Consider the following 16,059-nt stretch of genomic DNA (forward strand, 5'->3'; position numbering starts at 1 on the left):
ACTTAGGTACATCTCTATTTTTAGGATTTTCATGCTATCTCCTGTAACTTGTCAGTTGAACAAGCTGTGCTTAGTAGCAGTATACTAAAATTGCTACAGAAATTTTCCAAAGGAAGAAGTATAGAACTTTCACAAAGGGCTTCCCTTAAACTGAAATGCAGCAATATGAATGTCTATTCAATATCCTTCTTTTTGTACTGAATATTGAAAGCTGTGTTTCTTGCAACAAAACATATAAAAAATCCATTATTTCAAAATATGTAAAAAAAATTGTGTAGACCTATATATGCTTTTGCACAGTTTAAAAACTACATAAACCTGACAATCCCCTAAAAGAAGTTTCAAGTTTTCTCCCATCCATTTCTCTCCATCCATTTTTTCCCAATGTTGAAATTAACCCATTTTCAAATGCTAGTTTGTAACAGAACTCTCACTGGGTGAACGAGTTCCCTGCTAGCCTAGGAGGCAGAAAGAGGATGTTGCACATGCCAATAATGAACACAAAAAATGTAAATCAGGCATATTAGACAAGATTTAGTTGGCAAGCCAATTACTTGGTTTCATTCTCACTATTGATTTAAAAGAATCTACAGCATTTCTTTGGTGGGCAAGTTTTGGGGTTGTTTTCAGGCAGTCATGTTACAACAACCACAAGCACCCATAATAAAGACTCAGGGTAGTAAAATTGCCCACACTATGTGCCATTTTGACTTGTTGTTTCTTAAAAGGGAGAACACACACAAAACACTAAAGTAGAATGGTCAGACATGACTGCTCCTTTCCAGACAATGTTAACAAGAATCCCTAGAAGAGCGGGACAAAAAAATAAAGCTACTAAAACTGAACACTAATAATGTGCTATTTCTCTTAAAACATCGTGGATGTATATAATGTTGTAAATTTTGTTTAATTCTTTGAATATTTAATAAAACAGTGAGTCTGATACCAAGTAGGCTTCCAATGAACACTAGTTTTACATTCCAGCAGCAAAAAATTACCTTCCCCCTCCCAAGAACTTACCATAACTGGAAACTGGCTGTCTGGGTAGAATCACAAAAGTCAATCCCCATTGTAGCAGTAAAGGATCCTCCAGGCTCAAGGCACTCTGCATGAAGAGATTTTTAAGAGATAAAGTACACATGCAGGGCAACAGAAGACATCAGATGCAACCCTCCAAACTTCACATAACTAAAACCCCAAAAAAGCTCTGTAAGAAAAAATCCAACAGCTGTAGTTTTATTACAAATAGGCATTACCCAAATGTCACACTTGCATGTTTAAGCATCCTGGATTCCCCCTCTCACACAGTTAATGCACATGAAATGCTGCCATTTCAGTCTTAGAGCTCTATCAACAGAATAAGGCCTTGTATTAGAAAAGCAAGGAAAGGAAAATTATTTACAGAAAAAAAATTGAAGTGACATCCTTTTAACTGTTCACAGATCCAGCACTGAGATTTCATTTTCAATAACACTGGTTTGCAGATTTAGTTAGTTAATTGCAAAATACAACAAATAAAATCTACATTAATACACACCATAATGGAAACCTGAACTTAACATTATTTCATAATTTCTGTGGTTTACTTGTGCCTCAATATTCTACTTGCATTAGCTGGAACGGAGAAGAAGGATTATGAACACTACATGGAAGATGACTTTGTGCTATACAAGCAATGCAGACTGAGACACTCTTGGCAGTGAAGATGTCAGGAGACATACTCATTCTTAGATTCTTGGCTAAATCACTACACTATTTCCCTAATGTTGTAGAGATAAAGCTTTTGTTAAAGACTTGTAAGCTTCCTTGTAAGCTCTTTCTTACATAAGTAAAAACAAACATTGAAGCAGACTTTGCCTTCTCAAGATTACAACGAAGAGCTGAAAGCACACTTAAAAGAGAGGAATTAAAATAAAAAAGAATAGGCAGGCAGAAAAATGTCTGATTTACAGATTATTCATAATGTACCTGATACTTTTCAGGAACTGAAAGTAGACAGCTGCTCCATGACAAAATGTTACAAAATTTAACTATTTGAAGATTAGGTTTGCAACAATGCAGAAAAGATGGAGTTAATGCTGCTGGCTAAAGTCTAAACTAACACTAGGAACTGAGTAGAAAAAAAAGTATTCCAAAGAGTCTATTTAAAGCACTGAAAGTTTAAAGGTTCCAGCTCAAATTCAGAATTAACTTTACCGAACTCTTTGAGCTTAATGTTTTCAAAGGGAGTTTCAAACACACTTAACAACAAGAAAGTGTTGTGCACAGGGATTTGGGTGAAATAATTTAACTATTTCTACTGGAAGAATTGGGACAATTGTCAACAGTACTTTTAGTGACTGAAGCTAAACTAGACTTATATTCCAGCAGGAATACCTGTCTATGCTGACACTTCTTCTTCTGTTGGGTCTGCTAGGTAAATGGTAGGATGTGTTTTCCAAACACTGGAAACACAAAATGTAGTAAGAACGGGGTATATTAGGCTTATAAAGAATACAGAAAATTTGCATTCAAGCAAGAAAAAAAAATTTTTTGGAAGAACTACAGAGCTTATTTTCTGCAGAAGAAACCAATAGCTTTTCAGGACAAATACTGCAATGTCTTTCTTGGGGAAATAAATACTTTACAATGTAGGATTGTTTTGTGGAGCTCAAGGAACCCAAAGTGGATAATTCATTAATTCCACTTTTTTTCCCCCCATGCTTTTATGTGAGACAAGTGAATGTTACTGTTAATTGCTACGATTGTGGGTATAGTATCTCCTGATCTGATTTACAGTATTTCTAGATTTCTACTGGTAAGCCTTTGTGCTTTATTTCTTTAAAATGTTTGCAGGTAGGGATATAAAATGAAGCCCATGGGCAAAACTAACTTGACATTTCAATTCTGAGCTGGACTTATTTTGAGGAATAAGCAGCAAAATGTTCACTTAAAAAACCCCAAACTAATAGAATTCTAAAAGTAACTGCCTTGATCAAGTACACATCATTACCAAGATGCAAAAAGTTATTATTATTAATTTTAACTATGATATAAACTATAGTACTGAACAACTGATTTTGTAGCTATTTGGTGTAAATCTGCATAATCTTTTCTATGTCAACAAAATTATTTCAATAGTTTACAGCCATTTAATACAAACGTCTTAGCTACTTAAAATAATACTCTTTAGTTCACTGTTCTGCTTTAAGAACATGTTCCTGTATTCTTTTATCATGATACATATTCACATAATAATGTAGCTCATTGAAGGAAAGGAATTTTTACTATGAAACAGAGAGAAACTATGAAACTTCTGCTCCTTCTGATTATACCACAATGTCCTAAAATAAAGAACTGTTGAGAAAAGAAAGCAGATTGTGTATACAGGTATTAATCTTGAAAAATCTTGCTGTGATCTGTGCTCTTTCTGAAGTTTTATACTCTTTTCCACAGAAATGTAGCAAAAAACCATCCTGATTACACAGTAGAAAGTAAAACAATTTAGATCAGGTCTGACTACACATTGCTTTTTATCTAATCTAAGCAGACACAATTTGTGGAACTATGGTAGACACAAGCCAAACTAAAACATACACTTCCACTCTACTGCCATAAGCTCACAATGGCAATGCTCTGAGCCACCAATATATATAATACATTTAGATTCACTTAAAGATAAGTAAGAAAATAATTGTGAATATACAATCAAAACCTCCTTTTTAATAGAAGCCCATAATAGCCAGTCAGTAAAATAAGACAGTAAGAGAATCAAAGTTTGTAGGCATGCAGAAAGGTTTGGTCTTAAAAGTTAATAGCTGATGAGTGTCTGTGTAGATATGTACACCTATGCTCCCCACCACACACACATATATGAATATACATGTAACTATGCAAAACCACTTTCCTCTATTTGAAATTTTGCCGAAGATTAAGAACCTGATTTTTTTGAGATAGGATATGGTTACCTATTGGATTAAACTCATGCATCCTCATGCCTGGAGGTAATTTCTTCTCTCCAATGTGAATGTTCTCTATCTTCTGATCAGTTGTGTTTGTTACTGTCACTTGCACAGGTACCATAAGATCACCAAAAATGCCTGGCTGTCTTGAGAAGTGATAATGGGCTGCTAATCCTTTCCCACTCATTCGATGAAGCAGTTCATGTGTTTTTGTTGGCACAGAGACTTGCATAGTGACCTGTTAAGTATAACACAATAGTTGGCAAATGCTGTAAGTCAAGAACAGTTAAAATGACAATTGAATACTGCATTTTTCACTCAGTTAGAGCACCTGCTTTTAAGTTGGAATTTTAGTGAACCAGAAACCTGTGAAATACATAAGCAAATTGCAGTAATAAATATCAGATACAGAGCCCAAAACCATTTCTGGTGCTGAAAATACCTTTGTTGTAGCTATCTCACTTTCCACTATAAAACTGTTTTCAATTTTTTAGCTTTACAGTTAGTTATTAAATTATCACGTTTTTTAAGAGTTACAGTTAGTTATGTTTTTTCCAGAAAAAAACATTCTGTGCATCAGAATTCAAGGGTATTCCCAAAGTAGTGAGAAATTGTCTTCTGTTTCTCTTGTTAAAACCACAAAAAATGTTGTCTAACAATTACACTGCTGAAACAGTAAAAATATAGTTATATAGAGCAGAAAGATGCTGACACTTTTTAAATAGTCTTGCTGCTAGAAGCAATAAGAAAAATCCCAAGGATGTTTCAGTCCATTCTATCCTGCAGAAAAAGCATAAAGAAAAGACATTCAGTGTGGAAACAAAATCCCAGATACTTCTGACAAGGAAGTAATGAGCTCAAAAGTAAGGAGTTTTAAGAAATATGAAAACAAGTGAATTTGAGTACTTTACACAAGTTTTAAGGAAAGATCAGAGTTAGTTCAAATTATATTTATAAAATAATGACCTGTGACATCACATGACCACTCTTACAAGTAACAAAAAAATGACTGGAAAAGGTATAATTTGTATGGACCTTCACAGTTACTGAAAACTCAAAAACATCTTTGAATAGAAGTCCCAAATTTCCACAGATTAATAGTCTTCTTAGTTTTCTAGAAATAACTGTCAAGGTCAAACTCTCAAAAAAATGCCTCAGTTGTCAAGAAATAATAAAAGAAATACCTTGAATAATGAATGCCTTATTGGTACAGAGAAAGAGACAATAACTGTAAGAGGTTATTAGCAGTCAAATTAGTATGCTATTTGAACCATTACTCAAATAATGACAAAACTCAAGTTTTAAGATGGAATTTAAACCTTATTTTTAAGTTTTAAGCGCAGCCTCTGGCTTTTAATATTCAATTCAATTTGAGCAGGACATGCATAATAGAAAAGTTATTTCATGAAATGGTTCTCTCATTTTCAATTAGCAAGTTTAAGATCTATGTTTGATTCATGTTAACAAAAGTATTTTGCAGTACATTAGCATCTTTGCGTTAACTTAGGGCTGGCTTTATTAATGGTATTTATTAATAGGAATGAAAACTTAAAAAGTAGTCAGAAGTCAGTCAAGTAGATATACAGAAACATAGAGCCATTGCGGCTGGAAAAGATATCTAAGTTCTGTGTCCAACTGTTTACCCAGCCCTGCCATCTTCAGTAAACCATGTTCCTAGGTGTCACACTCACATGCTTTCTGAAGACTCCCAAGATTAGTGATTCCACCACTTCCCTGGCCAGCCCATTCCAATGCCTGATAATTTTTTCAGTGAAGAATTTTTTTCCTAATACCCAACCTAAATCTCCCCTGGCCAAACAGGAGGCTATTTCCTCTTTTTCTATCATTTACCTGGGAGAAGTGGCCAACCCCCACCTGGCTACACCCTCCTTTCAAACAGCTGTAGAGTGACAAGGTCCCTCCTGAGCTTCCTTTTCTCTAGGATAAAACCCCCAGCTCCCTCACCAGACTTGTGCTCCAGACCCTTTCCCAGCTCCATTGTTTTTTTGTGGACTTGCTCCAGCACCAGAATGATCTTCTTATAATGAGTAGCCCAGAACTGGACACAGCACTGGAGGTGTGGCCTCAGCAGTGCCCAGCACAGGGGGCCAATCCCTGCCCTGGCCCTGCTGGCCACAGCATTGCTGATCCAGGCCAGGATGCCATTGGCCTTCTTGGCCACCTGGGCACAGCCTGGCTCATGTTCAGCTGCTGTCACCAGCACCCCCAGGTCCTTTCCAGCCACTCTGCCCCAGCCTGTGGCGCTGCCTGGGGTTGTTGTGACCCAAGGGCAGGACTCAGCACTGGGCCTTGTTGAACCTCACACCATTGGCCTCAGCCTTTTGGACCTTTGCCTTTTACCAACCTGTGCTGGGTAGGCCAGATCCCCTGGTTGTCCTGCCTGTGCTGCATAATGGCACCCAGGATGAGCTGCTCTAAAATGCATACACATAGAGAAAAACGGTGTCACTATAGTTAAATCAGTAACACTGATTCAAGTTTTACTGAATCCCTTTTGTAATTTTTAGAGATTTTAATCTATGCCTATGCCCCCTTCAGCATTATTTCTTCTTTCAGTAATAAAAAGCTTGTGAGCCCATTCACTTTTATTTTCAACATCATACTATACGTAGCAGCAAAACCACACAGGATCCTCAGAATAATGACATTATGTTTAAGTCATCTTTCTTTGTACACAACATTAATTTTCACTTGCATTTAATGTGGCAGTACTGAAAATAAATAAAACATACATATGTTGAACAAAGCAATTTAATTCTAGAAAATTGGAGTTTTCAAAACCTCTACTTGCTAGTAAGGATTTTGAGCTGACAAAGGCTGATGTGACTGTAATGTGATGTATTTAACAGCTGCCATCAGTCTGGTAAACAGTTTTTTGTTTTAATTCTAAAATTTTTAAAGTAGTTGCGATAAAACCCATGGGGCAGGTACCTGCAATCACTCTAGGGTTAAAATAAAACCACACAGAGTTAACAGAACAAGAAACATCTACTAACCAGGAGATAATCTCCTACAAATCTTACACAGCATATGTTTAAATAATAGAAGTCGTTTGTGTACCTTTGGATGGTTTATGAAAATAACCAATCAATTCTGCAGACACAACATTATTTCTAAAGGAAATCTATGTGACTCATGATGCCTGCAGATACACAGAGACAAACCACACATATTTTATCAGTTTATTACAGTAAGCAAATAAGCGTGGAATGAGAGTGCACATAACTGTCTACTTAATGCTTACTGAAACATTTATAAGAGCTGTTATCTCCCTAATAACAGACAGACAGTGTGCAATTTTAGAGAGGAGAAAAGCTTCATATTTTTTAACACTTCACTAAAAAGTAACTGAAGAGTGTAAAATGAAAAATACTCTGTGCAGTTAGCTGGTAATGGACCATATTATCAACTCAAGTTAGATTTATAGGATACAAACTAGTCACTAATAGTTATTTTATGACAGAGTGTGTCTGCTTTTTTGGGTTTAGATTATTAAGATTAAACTCGCAAAACTTTTTTTTATACAGCTGTTTAGAAAGACAGTAAAAAAAATTAAAATACTGACTGTCCTCCCACCCCATTTTGACTGAAAGCAACCACATGTAGGGACTCCACACTGATACTGTACGTTTACACTTTCTTGGTACCAATTGGTCTAGCCAAAAGGCTAACTGCACATGCTGAAAGATAATTCATCACCCTAAAAGAAGTATCTTTAAACTAGCTCTTGTATAAGAACAAGAGCAACATCAGGGTTCTGCCCCCCTCCCCCCCACCAGTCATGGAGAAAAAAAGGGAAAAGTGTAAGATCACTGACAGTAGTAGTTGTGGCTTTCTTTATTGCAACTAAGCTAACTAATTACAAACCACTGAATCCTCCCAATATGAACATGTTTCTTTTTGCCAGCTCAGTAAGTTCTTATTAATTAAGCTTACATTGATGCAAAAAACTATTTTCCCTAATTATTTAAAATAAAAATCACTATATGGTTTATTAAACCTACTACAGAAAAGAGAGGCGGTCATACATTCCTCTCTGCAGTACCGCAGAGTCACAAAGAATCAGAATGGTTTGGTCTGAGAAAGATCTTAAAGAAGCATTGTTACTATTAAGACTATTATTACCACAGACACAAAATTCTGTTTGTTTTCTTTTGTACTTATTCTTTAGTATAAAAATCCTGCAATAATGAACATAGACTTATTTTGATCATAGCTCATAAATATGTTTGGATAAAATATGTATTATTAAGAAAATAAATTTGCTTCTAAGGATGAGGAAAATTATAATTCTATTCCTCTAATTTACATTCTGTTAAAGCAGTGGACTACAACATTTAATCTAAGTAATCCTCCTACTGGCAATATCTATGACATAATCCAAGAATTACCTACTGAGCTGTGAGAGCTATAACCTCTCTCACACTCATAGTGAGGCTATGCTCCAGTAACTCTGCAACAGCTAAGAGGAGAAGGGCTATCACACAGTCCAGCCACATTTACATGATCTTTCAACTGAAGCCATGAGAGCAACTTAACTATAATTTTTTAGTATTAGGAGAAAGGTGGAAAAACATAAAAACAAAGCAAGCTAGTGGCAGGAAATATGATCTTTTGCTCAATTAACAGTTATATATTACTCACAGTCACCAGGCAATGTCTCCCTTATACAGCTCTTAAAAAAACAACTATTAATTCATAAATAGATAAAATAAAGTGCAAGCAAAGAATGTCAGCTTCCTAGTTTGTATTATTTCAAGAGGCTGTTGGAAATCCCAACATTACAGCATACCTAAGTCACAATAACATGGATTGCCAAAGTGATGACAGAATCCCCTGACAGGGAGCAAGGAAACCAAACAAGAAATCAAGCTAGCTCCTATTTTGTACAATCTAAGAAAAGCACTGGATACTGTCATTTTATTTGGGCTAATTTATCTAGGCATACAGACACTCAAGGACATATGCTGAATTTCGGAAAACACTTTTCACCAAAGGCGCCTCTAACTGCTCTACATCTACCAAGTATCTTCTAAAAGCATACATCCTAACTCCTTTCTTTTTGTGTTGTCACCAACTTTTAGGCTTCACACTTCCTGTAATTAATAACATGTCAATGAGGCTAATTGAAAGTTACCATATTAATGATTGTATCTTTAAACCGTTACTGGATTCAGACAATTTCAGACACTATAAAACGAGTTCCCAAAATTGTTACTTGATTTCAATATTGATAGATTAATACTTTAGATTAATACTTTTGTCTCCAAAACCTTGCAAGAAAAATAAAAATCAAAAGAAATAAAACTCAAAACTGCTCAAATAGCTTCCACTGATTTTTAAATCACCCAGAGATAGATCTCAAACAAAAGTCTACTTTTATTATGCTGCCCATAGTCTGCTTCTGTAACATTGCCAAAATTAAATGTTTCTCTGCCCTTTTTTTTTTTTAACTGTAATATTTGTATATTTGTATGGCTTCAAATCATCCTTCCAAGAAGAATCACATGCTCAAGGTAATCACAGAATGGCTTGGATTGGAAGGAATCATAAAGATCATCAAGCTCCAATGTGCCTGCCATGGGCAGGCACACCTTTCACTAGGTCAGGTTGGTGAGAGCTCTTGCCTGGCCTTGAACACTTCTGGGGATAGGGTATTCATAACTTGACTGGACTGTTCCAGTGCCTCACCATCCTCACAGAACAGAATTTCTTCACAATATCTAATTTAAACCTGCCTTCTTTCAGTCTGAATCCACGCCCCTTGTCCTGTCACTGTATGCTCTTGTAAAAAGTCCCTCTTCACCTTTCTTGTAGACTCCCTTCAGGCACCAGAAGGCTGCAATTAAGTCACTCCAAAGCTTTCTCTTTTCCGGACTTTCCTCACAGGAGAGGTGCTCCATCCCCCTGATTGTCTGTGTAGCCTCCTCTGGACTCCCTCCAGCAGGTCCCTGTCCTTCCTGTGCTGGGAGCCCAGAGCTGATGCAGCCCTGCAGGTGGGGTCTCAGCAGGGCAGGGCAGAGGGGCAGAATCCCCTCCCTGGCCCTGCTGCCCACCCTGCTCTGGATGCAGCCCAGGACACGTGTGGCTCTCTGGGCTGGGAGTGCCCATGGCTGGGTCATGTCCAGCCTTACCCACCAGCACCCCCAATTCCTTCTGGGCAGGGCTGCTGGGATCTGTTCATCCCCAGCCTGGGCTGGTACCAGGGCTGCTCTGATCCACGTGCAGAACCTTGCACAATGGCCTCGTTAAACCTCATGAGATTCCCATGGACCCTCTCTTAGAGCTAGTCCATGTGCCTCTGAATGGTATCAAGTGAATTCAGCTTAGTGTCATCTGCAAAATTGCTTCATCCTTCTGTCTATGTCATTAATGAAGATACTAAACCACACTGGTTTGGTGTCCTTGAGGGACACCACCTATCTCTGATGTCCATTGGAACTGAGCCATTGACCATGACCCTCTGGATGCAACCTTCGAACCAATTCCTAATCCACCTAATAGTTCACCCATCAAATCCCTCTCTCCAGTTTGGAGAGAATATTGTGGGGGACTGTGTCAAGGGCTTTACTGAAGTCCAGAAAAATGCTATCTGTAACCCTTCCCTTACCCACTGATGCAGTCAACCCATCACAGCCACTGCTTGGTCAGACAGGACCTGCCCTTCCTGTAGCCATGCTACTACATCAGCCAATTCCCTCAGGACTCTGGGATGCATCTCCTTGGGTACATTCAGGTTCCTCAGGTGGTCACAAACCTCACCGTCTCTTCCAGTGGGAAGGACCTGGCTCTCCCAGTCCTCATCCTCTTATCCATCCAGTCAAGAGGTGTGGGAAGAGTTTCCCATTGAAGACTAAGGCAAAAGTTGTTAAGAACCTCAGCCTTCTCTAGTTCTGTTGTTACCAGTTCTCCAGTTTTCCGGGGCTGTTTATTAGAGAGGGTACCCCTTCTCTGACCTTCTTTTTCTGGTTAATGTACCTGTAGAAGCCCTTCCCATTATTCTTTGTAATGTCCCTTGCCAGGTTCAGGTCCAGTTTTGTTGCCTTGGCCTTTCTCACAGCCTCCCTACACAGCTGTGCTTCATCTCCAAACTCTTCCTAGGTCACCTGTCCTGGTTTCTTTCCCTTAACTTTGACCAGCAAATTCCTACTCAGCCATGCTGGTCTCTTGCCCTCCTTGTGATTTCTTGCTCCTGAGGATTGCCAGCTCTCATGCTGTTTGGAAGAACTGAATAAAGATCTGCCAGCTCTTTTCTACTCCCTTGTCCCTGAGGGCAGTCTGTCAGGGGATCCCACAGACTAGGTTTCCAAAGGACTGGAAGTCTGCTTTCCTAAAGTTCAAGAGCTGAACTTTTACTCCTTACCCAAGCCCCATCCTTCAGGGCTGCACACTCCCGCAGTGCGTGATCCCTGCAGCCCAGGCTGCCTCCAGTCCTGGTGCCCAGTTAGCTCACTTGCACTGGTGACCAACAGATCCTGTACCACATTCCCTCTGGCAGGGCTGTCTTCACCTGGCTCTGGAAGTTATCCTCCACGCATTCCAGGAGTCTCCTGGATTGCCTCAGCCCTCCAAGCTACTTTCCCAACAGCTGCTGGGGTGGCTGAGTTCCCCTGCAGGCCACGACCCTCAGGCACAATGCCTCCTGTGCTGGAGCAGGAAGGTTTGGTCCATGGGCTCCCCTTGGTCAGGTGGCTGTAGCAGAGCCCAGCCAAAGGTTCCCTTTGTTGCCTCAGTCTCTGACTCCTACCCACAGCTTTCCACCTGCTCACAGATATAAGCTGTGAATCCAGAGATGATCAAAATCTTTGGTAGTACTAAATTATCTATTTTCTAATACTTTTATATCCCTTAGATTTTTTCATACGGTTTTCTTAAAATAGAATCAGCTAAACACAATTGCAGTTACTCTATATAAATAGAAACTATTGCTCTTTGAGCATAATATGACTATACCATATAAAGGAACGAGAATTGGGCCTTAACCTGGAGTTCATGAACAGCAGAAAAATCTTAGCAGTTCCACACCAGACTAATCAAGAACTTTCAAAACAGAGTGTGCACCTGTTCTGTGTAACTGGAGGCCAGTGAGACAGCTTGCATTTTGCATAAATAATGGAGCCTAAAGCTTTGTATTACAATAACACCTGGTTTTATGTGAGATTTGGCATCTTTGCCTTTTTCTTCTGCTGAGCATAATGAATCACATGAATAATCAAATGAAAATATTAGTAAAATCTTTTTAAATGTCACATAAGAAAAAACTCCATTAGCAACAAAATGAGAATATTCTCATGATTAAGTCTAAGTTATTAAACAAGCATGAAAGGAAGCGCTAAAGTCAGTCACATAATTATGGGATACAAACCTTGGTATAAATTCAGAAGTACACATTCTCCTCCAGAAGGTCTGCTGGGACCATTAGTGGCCTATAAAAAGGGCTTAAAAAGACACGAGGGAAAATTTTTTTGTAGGAACACTAACAGAAAATTCCTACACTTCAACTGGTAAAATTCATATCTGTGTATGGGATAGCTCAAGATTTTCTGTCCTTTTGTCCTATGTATGATTCCACGAGGTGAAAACCACATGGTCTGGTGGCTGATGCATATGTGAGACTTTCATCAAGCAGCACAAAACACTTAGTCATTAGGTGTTTCAAATAAAAGGCATTCTCCCAATACAAAACCAAGTAATTTACTTCAATTCAGTGATTCCATTCTTCCACTGACCACTAAATGGCAAAGTCTGAGAACCACACTTCGAGGTATGGTTTAGTGGTGGCCTCAGCAGTGTTAGGTTTGCAGTGGGACTCAATGGTCTTTTTCAAACTCAATGATTCTTTGATTCTCTGATTACCTGAAGTAGTTCAGGAGTTAGAAAAACAGAGTAAGGTGTCAGCCTCACCTTGCATCCTAATTATGAATTTGAAATAGTGGACATTACTGAGAAGGATTAATATGGATTTTGGCATTGAGTCTAAATGACTTCAAAGAAGTTCCTACAAATGATTTCTAGTACAGTATTTTGATTTTTGGCAAACAGCCAGTACTCCAGAGACCTCTAAAGTGAAAACACACTGTACTCTACTGGCCATAATGTACAATCTTACAGTTAGATTTATACAATAACAACTCCTGCATATTGGTTCCTTTCAATAGAAGCATCTAGCTCAAATTTTTCCCCAGAAAAGGACATAATCTGTTGGGATAAGTGTATAATTTAATTGAAACACATATTACACTTGTGGGTAATAACACAGTATTACCCACAAGCGAAAGTGAATTCTACTTTTAATTCACTATATTAAAAATCTAGTACAGGTATTTACGAATGCAAGCATATAAATTACATCTTTTCCACCTTCATACAACTATATTTGAATCTCGTTCACTACACTGTTGTTGAAGAATGCAACATGTTATTCTGGCTTCTATCAGAATGATCCTAATGCACAGTAGACTACTCACAAGGACAAAAACCTGAAATAAGCACTGAACTCACTGCATGTAGACATCTGTGTCAGCACTTCCTCAATGTAGGAGAAGAATCTCTGTGTGCACCACACTACATCTCTTATACTTGATATTGACGTGCCAATTTTCTCCAAGTTTTATTTAATTATACACATAATATTTTAACCTAAACGAATCCATAGTCCTTAGACTGCAAAAAATTACAGCTGATCTGAGGCCATGACAACATTGTTTTTCTTAGTGTTTTGCTTTCCTTAAGCTTTGTTTTCCATCCTTAAAAAGCAAGAAAAAAAAATCCTGCACTAGTTAGTAGTCTGTTAAGCAACGAAGAGGTTTATTTAAAACAAATTACCTTCAGTTTATTTGTTTAAATTTAAAAGCACTATTGTTTTGACTCAGGAATAAAATTCGTGGTGTCAAAAGACATATTCACCCTTCTCAACAACATTTCTTTTCACACTCATAAGAAGAAACACCACCCAATCCCACCCACACTGCTCAGAACAATGCAAGCAACATCAAGCACAGCAGGCTGCCGTCAAAAGTCTCACCCCATGGATGTCTCTAATGAAGGCTCCACTGTGCACACACAGACACTGAATGTAGGCAGTAGCTGTGGCCATGGTTAAGGCCTTTAACTATGTGGATGACTGATGGCAAATTAGGCAGGTAACTTTTTCTCATCTACTTTTGCAATTATCTTGGTCCTACTAATGTAGAGTATTACTGTTACTATTGTCCAAGACTGCCACAGATTGTTAGCTCACTGAGCATAAATGCAACAGCAGGAAGACTGTGACAACGACCATTATTAAAACTTAGTCCATTTTAAAACATCTTTTAGTACATATTATTACTAAAATACATAGTATTTCATATTAGTTCAAATTTATGATTCATGTAGCAAGCATACATTCTAATGGTGCTGCTGTTACACTGAAGGTCCTTCAGTGTAAACAGTAGAATGATTTTTATACAGTTTTTTCATAAACCATTACAATGCAGTAATAGTACAGTTTTACACAAACCACCTTTTACAGTCATGAACTCCTAAACTGCACTATGCAACTGAAAGATGTATTTTAGAATTCTAACAAATGTACATTTCCCCAATTCTTCTGCCATTTTCAAATCAAGAATATAGATGACAGAGACTAGAAACAACAAGCAACGCAACACTTGGAACCATATAAAGATGGAAATGTTTCTTAACCCAAGTGAACAAAAGTTAAAAAGGAAAATTTTTATGAACTTCACAGAAATCAATGTGAATTATGAAGATTCTAGAACTATCTTTTTAAATCATAATATGTCAAGGCCCTGTTCATCAAGGCGTTAGGAGAAAAGCATGTAAAAATAAGGTGAAAGTCTAGATTAAAACAAGCTTTTAAAACCCATCTCTCTGATGATACAGTGTTTAATCATAGCACTACTCAACAGCCTTTTAGAGTCTTCTGTCTCTTCAACATCCTCTAGAGTCTGTGCCATAGGAGGGCAGGAAACACTTCTAAATTATTCTCATTTGAGAACACAATGGCACATTGTGTACCAACCTTTTAAAAGCAACCTTAAATGTGTTTGGAGGTGGGTAATGGAGGGTATCCTCTTCCTGCAACTGTTAGAAAGAACTTCTAGAGCACATTAAAATGCATCTGCATTGACACAATTTAAAACATTCCAAGTCACCCCATTTTAACAACTGCAATGTCCTTGCATTTCACTTTGTACTGCCAGCCTACAAGTCACGTGGCAATATACTACTAGTGCACAATAGGGAAGATATGGCCTATTAGCCGTAACATCTCTCCACTAGCTGAGTTAGTCCCATGCTTAGCTTTTACTCTCAATGGTCAAATACTTATTTTTTCAAAAAAGTTTTATTCTTAACATTTTTGGACAAAAATCTCAGTATTATAATTTGAATACCAGGTGTTTCATGCCATGTCCTGGTGATTCCTCAAGTAAAAGTGCAGATGCAGTTGGTTGATGCACGTCCATCAACCAAAACCTGGTTATTTATTTTTTCAAGTATGCCAAGCTAAAAAAAAAAAAAAAAAAATCAAAATTTCAGCAATCAAGACGTTTTCTTAGTTAAGAAGCATTTATTTCTATTTCCATCTATATTTAACTAGTAGAATTTAACTTCAAGGCTTATAGACTCTCTGGATAGTTAGATACATGTGGAACTGGAATGACACAATTTAAAATTACAAAGGACACCTATGGCTTTTGGAGTCATCCCTCTGTACAAAAATCCAAAACTATAATCAGTCATTTAAAAAACCCACAAACAATTCATAGCAGTAACTGAAGGAAGAAGGCTTCTAAAGAATTTTTGTCGTAATAGCAGGAGTCTTTGAATGCAGAGATTATGAGAAGTTGTATTTTTTCATAATTTCTACCTAAAGCTCAAAATTTTCCTTCCTATTCTGATGTATAGTCCTCAAAATACTCATCATAATGTCACAATGTTGTGATGGAATGTAAGAAATCTTAACACTGGAAAACTCAGTTTTCTATGTTTATCAATTTTATGTACGATATGGGGAGAAAATTTGAAATATGTTAACTTGCTGAACAGATAGTTGCATAGATACTTTAAAAAAAAATTCTTTTTGCACACC

At 37.6% G+C, this 16,059-nt stretch overlaps 1 protein-coding gene across 5 annotated transcripts in view; it reads right to left on the reverse strand.

Annotated features, from left to right (window-relative positions):
- AP3B1 (adaptor related protein complex 3 subunit beta 1) overlaps window positions 1-16,059 on the reverse strand; it is a 152,124-nt gene that overhangs the window by 26,508 nt on the left and 109,557 nt on the right. For 4 of the 5 annotated variants that reach the window (XR_013179791.1, XM_054652874.2, XM_077171253.1 and 1 more), the window contains exons 23-24: window positions 3,948-4,179; window positions 1,021-1,105 (exon numbers count right to left, since the gene is read on the reverse strand). Coding sequence is in view for 4 of the 5 variants with exons in the window: in XM_054652874.2 (XP_054508849.2) it covers window positions 1,021-1,105; window positions 3,948-4,179 (317 nt within the window). In the remaining variant the exon portion in view is untranslated. Of the gene's footprint in view, window positions 1-1,020; window positions 1,106-3,947; window positions 4,180-15,358; window positions 15,474-16,059 lie in introns of those variants that run through there. The other variant, XM_077171254.1, reaches the window with a different exon arrangement.

Source organism: Agelaius phoeniceus, chromosome Z, assembly GCF_051311805.1.
Source record: "Agelaius phoeniceus isolate bAgePho1 chromosome Z, bAgePho1.hap1, whole genome shotgun sequence".
NCBI lineage: Eukaryota > Metazoa > Chordata > Aves > Passeriformes > Icteridae > Agelaius > Agelaius phoeniceus.